General features: G+C 41.6%; 1 protein-coding gene across 1 annotated transcript in view; it reads right to left on the bottom strand.

Moving 5' to 3' along the window:
* The window catches only part of IFIH1 (interferon induced with helicase C domain 1), a 51,922-nt gene extending 47,471 nt beyond the window's left edge, over positions 1-4,451 (bottom strand). Inside the window, exon 1 of the mRNA XM_011990999.1 lies at positions 3,365-4,451. Within this exon, the coding sequence (XP_011846389.1) occupies positions 3,365-3,817 (453 nt within the window). The 5' untranslated portion in view covers positions 3,818-4,451. The remainder of the gene's footprint in view (positions 1-3,364) is intronic.
* Positions 4,452-10,670: the final 6,219 nt, after the last annotated feature.

Here is a 10,670-nt window from a genome sequence, read left to right as displayed (position 1 = left end):
TCCCTCCCTCCCTCCCTTCCTTCCTTCCTTCCTTCCTTTCATTCTTTCTTTCCTTCTTTCCTTCTTTCTTTCTTTCTGACAGAGTCTTGCTCTGTCGCCCAGGCTGGAGTGGAGTGGTGCGATCTTGGCTCACTGCAAGCTCTGCCTCCCGGGTTCACACCATTCTCCTGCCTCAGCCTTCCGAGTAGCTGGGACTACAGGATCCCACCACCAAGCCCGGCTAATTTTTTTTGTATTTTTAGTAGAGACTGAGTTTTACTGTGTTAGCCCGGATGGTCTGGATCTCCTGACCTCGTGGTCCGCCCTCCTCGGCCTCCCAAGGTGCTGGGATTACAGGTGTGAGCCACCGTGCCCGGCCTACAGTAGACATTCTTTCATCAACGCTAATGAACACTATAACACAACTTCAAGAAAGGACAAAACAGTCTCTGTGTTTTTCTCCTGTCTTTTCACCACTAGCATGGCATCTGGCACAAAGATGCCACTCAATAAATTCAAACTGAATGAATGAATGAATGAATAAGTTTTTGGGTACTTGCTGGACACAAACCTATGTCTAAAGTCATTTTCAGAAGGCCTGCTGGAATCAGGGGCAGGGGCTAGGAAATGGGGTGGGAATCCTAAATTGAAATAATAGATCAAGTAGAAAATGTCTATGGTAAAACAGAAAAAGAACAAAAATACCAGACCATTTTATGGAAGTCTTGATTACTTATTTTAAACCATCAAAAAAGCAAATTTGGAAATCTTATTTTCATCATTCATCCATTCTTTAATGCCTAGCAACACAATTCAATACATCATGTGTTTTCAACACTTACTCCAGACACTTTCAGAAATAAATTCAATCAGTCTATCAATCAAGTAATCAATGCTTATTAAACACCAACCCTATACCTAATCCTGGTTAAGTTCTGGGATGAAAGAGGTAATTTCTTTTTCAAATCAGTATCATCTAGGGACTTTAAGAAATATATCTCAATTGCAACATGGGGAATTTACCTAAATCTCTCAAACTTAAATTTACAAGGAAATGTAATCAGATGAATAGTAATAAAAGTCAACACCATTATCATATCAAATAGCTCTGATTTATAAGCTTTTTCATAAACACTATTTCTGATTTGATGTTGAATAAAATACTGTGAGAAATTTTATGATGTCCATTTTCACGGGTAAATGTAGCATCAGGGAACTTAAATAATTTGGCCCGAAGTAACACATATAGTAAGAAGCCAAGATAGACCTCAGATCCATGTGTTCCCCTTCTACAGTCTTATCACACTTTGCTGCTGCAAGATAAACCTTCATCAATGACCACCACCTCAATATAGATTATTCTTCCAAACATAATGCTTGCTTCTCATTGTCCACCATAGCTTATTTTTGGAACTGATAATACATGTAAAATGATGCACACAACAATTATTCCAGACTCTCACAGAGATACTATTGCTTCCTAGAGAGCCTCAAATGTATAGCTGGTTAGTCTTTCGGGGCCTCCTTTGAAATGTGAATCAGAGGGAGAATTTGGGTTGCTTTGGCCTTAACTGCTACTAGTACAAGAAAGTCCCTTTACTCTATATCTTCTTTGTGTCAAATCCCTTGCATTACTGCTAGCTGCCTCCAAGCTTGCCAGAATCAAGAACTTGGATAAAATCTAGCTGGCGGAAATTCAATCCAGGCAAGACAAAAGTGATGCTGATAGGCAGAAGTATTTAGAGTAAATAGGGAGAAGTGCTGTTTCGCTGGCAATCGGGACATCATACCCACCAAACATAAACAGCTTTGTGGTGTTACTGGACTCTGTTGCTTCTGGACTTCTAACAGCTACTGTGGCTGGAAATGCCATCTTCCATCTCCAGCTGGCTTGAAGGCTGCATACTTTCTTCCAAATTAAGATTCTGCCACAGTGATGTACACATTTGTCATATCCAGCTGGACTACTATAATGCGTTCTAGCTTGTTCTCAATACACAAAACGACATAAACATTACAGACAACAGTGCAAAGTAATTTACTTGTTGGGAAAACTGGCCATCAAAATTAGATGCATGTTTGGGTCTTTGGACAGGCCCTGTGTCTGTCAAGTCTACAAAAGATCACTAACTTTATTCACTAAAGACTAAATTACATCATAGGCTATAGCCAATCAATCAAATGCCCAGAAGTTAGTAATGAATATACAAACAATGGATGAACCAAAAAGAGAGGAAAAAAATGTGAAAATCATACAGTGGTGTAGACAAAGCCTTTGACTTTCAGTCATGGCTTTATTCATCTACATGTCTTCCAAACAAGACTTTTGACTTACGAGCCTGAGTAAGTCAGATGCAAACAGGTCAGCATTTATACACACCACAGTACATCTTCACTTATCAAAAAACAATTCATATCACATTTAATGTAAAGTCATCAGTAAAATTCGCCCTGTCAAAATGCCACCTTAAGAAAAATCCAGTTTCTTCACTAATATGAAAAACTGAAATTAGCAACACATTCTTTCAATGAATTGTTTTTAAATTTTGATTCTCAGAAAATGTAGAAACTTTGATTAAAGAAAGAGAAAAGGGTTTGTGTGTGTGTGTGTGTGTGTGTGTGTGTGTGATTGCAATTTACCCATTTGGGCTAAGAATAAATGGCACAATATGTAATGTGGGGCAAAGATTGGAAAACTTTTTCTCTAAAATGCCAGATAATACATATTTTCGGCTTTAAGGGCACATAGTCTCCATCCAATTGCCTTTGGAGTAGAAAGGCAGCCACAAACAATATGTAAACAAACGAGCATGACGGTGTTCCAATAAAACTTTATGAACACTGAAAATTAAAAATTGAAAAATCTAGAGACCGTCCTTAGCCTGTGGGCCTGAAAAAAAACAGTGGCAGGCTGGATTTAGCCCGTGGGCCGTAGTTTGCTGATCCCTGCTCCGTACAACTACATTAAATAAGAAAAACAATCAACACTTTGGGCAAATTACTTAATCTGCCTCAGGTTTCTCATCTGCAAAATGGAGTTAATAACATTAGGAGCCTCAGTGGGTTACTCTGAACATGAACTGTAGTAATACATTTTGAAAATGATACCAAGTGCACATAGTAAGTGTTCAATACATGTTACCTGTTAATATACATTACAATTCTAAAGTTAACTCCTTTTTAGTTCAGTGAAAAGATTAGAAAAGTAGTTCTTTTGTGTTTAAATTTTCAACATTGTCTTAAAGTGCCTAGATGTTGTCTTCTCAAAGGAAGAAACTAGATGTGCCCAAAGATGTCATGCACATTTGGAAAGGGGCAAACACACAAGGAAACCTGCTTTGCAAAATCTGCCTAAAAGGCTAGCTCCGTCTGAACAGACACCTACCCGGTTTCTGTCTTCAATTGTCAACAGTTCCATCTCCGTGCACTTATCCAAGACGTCTCTAACTAGAAGCTTGTCCACCAGAGTGGGCTGAAGGAGGTTCAGCAGTTGGAGACATTCATCATGAGCGTTCTCAAACGATGGAGAGGGCAAGTCAGTGAGCTCAGGGTTCATGTAGCGGGCGGCCAGAGGGCTGCCCGCTCTTCGGAGGGCCTCCACGAATTCCCGAGTCCAACCAAGGTGCCAGACTCCCTTCTCCAAGGTGCTCAGGAGCAGTTCAACTGCCTGCATGTTCCCGGAGGTGGCGACCGTCCTCTGAATCTGCTCCTTCACCTCTCCAGGCAGAAAGGTCAGGTAGTCCAGCACAGGCTCCACCTGGATGTACATTTTCACCCTGGCCCTGAAGCACGAGATGAGATAGCGGAAATTCTCGTCTGTGGAATACCCATTCGACATCTTTCTTTCTCAGAGAAGGGAGAGGGTTCTCCCAAGCAGATGGTGCTGTTCTTTGCGGGACAGGTGAGATGTGCGTGCCGCTGTCCGCTGCCCACTTGGAGGAGAAGGGTCTACCTCTCTGTGCCTGACAACGACCAGGTTGCCCGCAGAGCCCTCCGGCCGGCGCGCGGGGCTGCGGTCGCACCTGGGCAGGTGGGCAGGTGGGCAGCGGGGAGGCGCGCGGGGCCGCGGGCGCGGCACTTTGGACTCTGCGGTGTGCACCTCGGGTCCCGGACCGGGGCGATCCGGCTGCACAGACGGGTAGGAGCTTCGAGTCTAGCTTTCTGTCAGGCAGTTTTTAAAGAGTTTCCCAGACTTTGGTTTCTGTTTCGATTCTCTTTTCAGGACTTTGCAAACGTAATCGGCCTAGAGGGGAGGGAGTTTCCTCAGGGAGGCGCCACCTTTTGGTCGGGGCGGGTGAAGACGGGAGGCCTTTGGTCAAGGACACCGCGGGAAACAGAAAAGGAAAGCGAATTCTCTCTGGCACCAAGACCAACACTCTAGCAAAGCTCCTCCTGCGGGTATTTTGTTTTCCCAGCTGGGTTCTGCCTTAACAATCAGGTCCTTTGTAGGTCAAAATGTGCAGTGCATAAAAGCCTGTGATTTGGGACTTTCCAACGGGGAAGTGAACAGAAACTGCCACAGACCCGGCCGTGAACAGGGAGTTACCCTTGGCTGGTGAATGCAGCAAGGCAGGCCTGGCTGAGGTTGGTGAGACTGCGAGGGACAGGTGAGAGATGAAATTCAGTAGACATCTTTGCAGAGATGTGGAGAAGCCAGGAGGAAGTCACCTCTGTGCCCTCCCTAAAATAAACCTGACCTCCCGTGGGTTCCCAAACACTAACTTGTTTCCCTGGGAATTTGCAGGTGGGTACGGAAAAGTGAGTAACAATAAACGGTTAACTTTACTGCCTCATATTTAGATTGCTGGTATTTATGCAGCTTTGACCAGAACCTGGTAACAGATGTGGATGGCCTTGAACCACCAACTCAGCTTATACAGAAGTCAAGACTGAAGGCTTCCTAGATCCCAGCTTGTAAGTTCCCTGTATTCTTTAATATACAACTTTCCTTTAATAAAACAAAACAAAAAAATCCCCCAACAACTTATTTTTGATATAGCTGCCATTCTTTTCTTGGATTCAATACAGCAAGTTTTGGCTGGAGCAGCTAGGAACTTAATTAGCAACTAATGTACCAACTTGTAGTAAACATCAACATTTGTCTATGTCATGAGAGAAAAAAAACATATTCACACTGAAAAATGGCAGCTTCATTTTGGTACGGAAGCCACATGAATGTGAGTCCTTAAGGTTACTACTCATTTAGGAGGCATTCTGTAGTCACGTGTGACTGTTAGTGGTAGGCACATACACACCATAACTAGAACCTCATGGTCCAGAATTATATAAAGGATGGAGAGATCATTCAGGTTATCAAAGAGACATATTTAGGAAAAATAATCTGTTAGCACAGTACATTCAATAAAGTCTGTGTAGACCAGGAAAACCTGATAGTGCTTTGAACTGGATAATAGAAGTACAGAGTCTTGGTGAGTGTTGACTAAGGGCATACAAAATATCCAAATGAGCACTTTATGGCAAGGTGTCCTATTTTATTCTCTAATTATCTTATATAGCAAGACTTTTTCTACCCCTGAAGGATTGTAAGCTGCTTGAAGAAGGGATATATTTACACAGTAACTAGTACACTACTCACAGGTAGTGGGACCTTGATGATATCTCTCCTGGGAGTTGTATTTGAGTTGACCCCAGTGGCTGGCATAATGTCAAATACACTGAAAGTTGAAGTAAATGAAACCTTGGACTTGCAGGTAGGCCTGATTTATACTGTTCTTTTCTGTTTCTTCACAGAACCCTACTCCTTTTTCACTTAATTTTGGGAGTTGACCTTGTGCCCAGATAGAGGATAATCCAATTAGATATTTCTACAAAAGTACTCAAATTATTAATTTTAAGTATTGGGTCTATGAAAATATCTTTTAGGGCTATTGCAAAAACATACTCCTATCCTCCAGCTGCCAGTGGGTTTTATTCAACATGTTAAAGCACAAAGTAACCAACCAAAAAACATCCTTTTTCCTGGCACTTATCCTTCCGTTTCTTGGTTTCAAACATGGAGGAATGAGAAGGGGTTGCTGACTGAATACGGGGAACCAGTTAATGTTATTTTCTTCATGCCACTTAATTGTTGCTCTGGAAGAGAAAGGATCAAATGTTTGGTATTTGACCTTTTCACAAACACCAAACATTTAAACCAAAGATATTTAAATATTTGGCATTCAAATTATATCATTCATTATATCATCCAGTCATTTAAAATATGTTTATTAAGTATCTATTACATGACCAGCACTGATCTAGGTGCAGTTAATAAAATTAACAAAGTTCCTACTTTTATGGAGTTCACATTCTAATGGGAGTGGGAAGATAAATGATAAGTAATGGCTAAAAAATACACAATGTGCTATGTGAGGATAAATGCCATGAAGACCATAGTAAATCTAGATAATAATGTATATTACAATTTCACAGGTTGATTTCCCTAATAGTCATCCTCATCTAACCCTATGAGCATCACATAGTACCCAACAATAGCAATTCATATTTTCTCACAAGTAGGAGTCACTCTGCTGGATGAGGTCTGAGTGATGAGGATTAGGTGTGGGTGGGAGGGACTTCTTTTTAGGAATCTCCCATGGTCTTGATAGGACCCTTTTTGGAGAAAGGAGATTAAGGAAACAAAAGCCAAGACACAGTCTCTCACAATGTATCCTTTTTTCATCTATATTTTTTGCATCATGATTTAGTTTATTTTCTGTTTTTCACTTGAGTAATTAATTGTTTTCCTCTGTCAAGTTTCTTCTAAGAGGTTTCATTTTAATCCTCTTCACCAGTTCCCAAATGTAAGTTTCTTTTTCCTTTCTCTTTTGAGGTAGGAGATCCTGCTGAACTATGTATTTTCCCATTGTTATGCAACTTTTCATTTGAGTTTTTAAAAAGTAGTAACAATAATAGCTGCCACTACAATTTAGTGACCATGCATAGCGGTAATGTCTTTTTCAAAGAAAATGACAATAATTTAAGTTTAGTGAGAAACCCTGGAATTGTTGTTCTGTTCCTTTACTTGTTTGCTCATTTGTATCAATAATGAGCCTGCTTTGTGTAATTTGAAGTGTTAGATTCTCTTAACCTGGCAGTGTGGGGTATGGTTAAGCCCAGAGACTCTGAGTTCAGGCTGTCTGGGTTCACATCTCAATACTATTTCTTAATTGCTGTGCTTCGAAAAATCACCTCAAATACATCAGTTGTAAAATGGAAAGATTCCGGTACCATGTCATAACAAATGGTGCTAGTGTGTTACAGTAGCACCAGTCTGGCATGTTTATGTGCCCAATATGTGACTCCAACACACTATGCTTATATAAAAAAGAAGAGATGGTGCGGTGCTAGTCTTCAAAGCATGCACAATATATAAAGGAAAGAATTTAGTTACATATATAATACATATACATGTACATATTAACACTATATAATAGCTAGTCATTTAACTGAGACTTTAAGCAAGACTTTCAGCCATTTAACTGAAACTGATAGGCTGATTTAGCAGGAAAGTTTATGAAAAGGATACTGCCATAGCTTTTTATTTCAAAAATAGTAGTAATCCTAAAATAGAAAAAATTTCTGGCTAAGTTCACTTAATCTTGATAATAATTTCCTAATCACTTTCCCTAATTCAATTAAAATTCTGGTTTTAAGTTTTTACATATAAAAAGTTTTCTACATAGTAGTTTTGGCAAAAAATGGAAGTCACATATCAATAGATAAGTTTTGGAACATTCATTTTTCAAGTACTCCTTCCATAGCTTAAAGTCTTTTCAAAAACAGTTAACTGCAAATGTTTTTGTTAAAACAGTACTTTTACCTCAAAGGCTAGATTGTAATTGTTTTATTTTAAAATAAATGCTTAAGAGCAAACTACAGTCAAATGTAACTAGACTACCATTGTCTTTATCTTGTAATCATGATTGACATTTAGCTAGTAGTGAGGTTTGGGTTAGATGTCCCAGTCTGTGTCCATTTTGAGTTGGGAGCGGCTATTCTAATTGCTTAATATCCATCCCATAGAAATTGTTAAATATTTTTATATCACCTCTGCTCATATTGAAATGAGTAAAATTCCCTTGTCTCCCTGTCAGGTTGTGTGATGGGGGAGTGGCTCGCTTCTTCAGTGCTGCACTGCTCAAACCTCTAGGGGAGCATGCAGATGGGCAGGCTGTGGGGCTTCGACCCATGGCAGTGTCTAGGGGTGGATGTTTATAGCTTCCGAAGCCTCAGTGGGCATGTGTTACAGGGTGATCTTTTAGTTTTGCCGTCTATAGGTGGCTTGTCTTAACAAGCTCAATTAGACCCTCTACATTGTCACAAGGACAGAGGGTTTTCTATATCCCAGGTTCTTGCCTTGGTGTACTGGAAGAATTGGATCACACCTGGGCTTGGAGAATGAGTGCAAGCTTTTATTGAGTGGAGGTAGCTCAGGGGAAGTCAGAAGGGGATGAGTGGGAAGGTTTTCCCCTGGAGTCAGACCACTCAGTGGCCTGGGCTCCCCTCAACTGCCCCAGCCAAACGCTGCGACGTTCTACTTCTGCCAGATAGTGGCCTGCCAGCGTGCTGGTGCCTTTTGGTGTGTTGCTCTCGATGTCCAGCCGCCTATGTGTTCTACTGATGTGCTCCTCTCGAGTCCAACTGCCTCTGTATCTGTCTGCTGGGGTCTTGGAGGTTTTTATAGGCACAGGTTTGGGGCATGACAGGCTACGGTGGTCTTGGGAAATGCAACATTTGGCAGGCAATGCTTGTCCTCACCTAGGTCTATGAGGGTAAAACCCTAGCTCTCGATCACACCCTCCTTTACCCAGCACTTCCGTTTCCCCTTTCTGTATCGTTTAAAGGGACCATGCTCTTCCCTTTCCAGCACTTCCGTATCATTTATCCCCTCTGAAGAGGTACAACTAACTGCCTTTAGAATATGGACAATGACCGGTTTTAGCTGCTTCCTACTGACAGGGGGCATTGTTTTGGTTAAAATGGCAGTCAGACTCCTCCCAGAGGTCTATCTAAGGGTTCCTAGCAAAGGAGAGCCATCGTCCGAGGCTCCGGTTGCCTGATTGTTTGGAATTTGATGGCTTTTAGGCATGGGAGAGAAAAAAAAACAAGTTCTATAAGATTAAGTATGCATGGGTTAAACACGTGTATTACACAGGGAAAGAATTTAGTGCCAAAGACTACAGAGATAAGAAATGAAATATACTAACAACAACAACAACAACAACAACAACAACAACATTGTACCCTGAGCTGTTTCAGCCTGGTGAAAGAAATTAAACCTTGCATGGGACCAGTTAAATTTTAGAAGGGTGATAACTGTTGTTGCCGTATCCTTAGCAGTTAACAGGTGCACCCTGGGAATTCTGAGGTTTGTGAGCTTGCCTGGTGGCCACTAAATCTTCTGTTTTTTTCCTGTATTTCCTCTCTCTTTCCTGGACCTCCCTGTCTCTATTTTAAAAGACCAAGGTGGCCATTTTCAGGGGGTCCTCTAATGTACTATCTGCTCCCAGGGCCCATTTCTTCAAGTTCCTCCTGATGTGAGGAGCTGCCTGAGTAATAAATTTATCCTTTAGGATTAGTTGCCCCCTGACTGAATCAGGAGCTAGAGAGGTGTGCTTTACAAAGGCCTCTCCAGGAAGGCAGTGGGATTTTCATCAAATTCCTGTCCTACATAAGCACTCTATTATGCACACCTGAAAGTGTCTCCTTTTCCAGTTGCCCATCTCATCATTGGGATCCCATTTAGGGTCATCCATTGGTACTGCTTCTCTTCTAGTTGGATAATGTTTGCCCCCTTCGCTGACCCTATATGTGATACAAAGCTTATCCCCGAATCTTTCTGCGCTTGCTGAACAGCGTGTTTCTCAGTGTCTGTCAGGGTCTGATTCAAAAGTAACATAACATCTCTCCAGGAGAGTTCAAATATTTAGGTGAAATTCTGGAAAGCCTCTATATATCTCCCACGGTCATCTGAAAACTTGCCAAGGTCCCCCTTCATTTGCTTTAAGTCCTGTAGGGAGAAGGCGACCTGGACCTTACTGGGCCCAAATTCACTGGGCATCAATTGGAGAGGCAAGAGTAAGACTGGGGTTTGTTTAGGGTGAGGATTTCTAGGAGGGGGCAAGTGAGAGGCTGAAGCTGGATAGGGAGGTCGGGGTGGATCCAGAAGAGTAGAGCTTGAGGGAATTGGCTCCTCTGCTGTGGGTGCCTCTGGGACTCATATCTTTAATTCGCTGGGCTTGCCCCTTGCAGCCTTCCTGAGACAGGAAACAGAAGGGCTGAAGCAATCCTACATTGTCGGCAAAGGTCTGGATTACCTTGCAAGGTATAGAAAGTTTGCACATATGGGGCCTCAGACCATCTGTCCTCAAGTCTATAGAAAAGTTCAAATTGCCAGATGATATTTAAATGAATGGTCCCTTCCTGAGGCCAAGCCAGTCCTTCCTGTAAATCATAATTTGCATAAACCTTTGTGCAGAGGGCTATGAGGCATTTTTCCTCCAGATTCTGAGGGTCAAAGTAGTCCCAGTGGCTTAGGATACACTCCAGAGGAGTATAAGTTGGGGGTAGTGAAGAGAACTGGTTGCCCATTCTGAAAGACAGGGAATAGAGGCATCCCTCATTTCCCTTCTATTTTTTTCTTTTCTTCCTTTTTTTTTCTTTTTTCTTTTCTGGTTTTTTTTTTTTTT

The sequence above is a fragment of the Mandrillus leucophaeus genome, unplaced genomic scaffold (assembly GCF_000951045.1).
Source record: "Mandrillus leucophaeus isolate KB7577 unplaced genomic scaffold, Mleu.le_1.0 Scaffold389, whole genome shotgun sequence".
NCBI lineage: Eukaryota > Metazoa > Chordata > Mammalia > Primates > Cercopithecidae > Mandrillus > Mandrillus leucophaeus.
The sequence above is the reverse complement of the archived record's forward strand: the minus strand, read 5'-3'. Positions and strand labels throughout refer to the sequence as shown.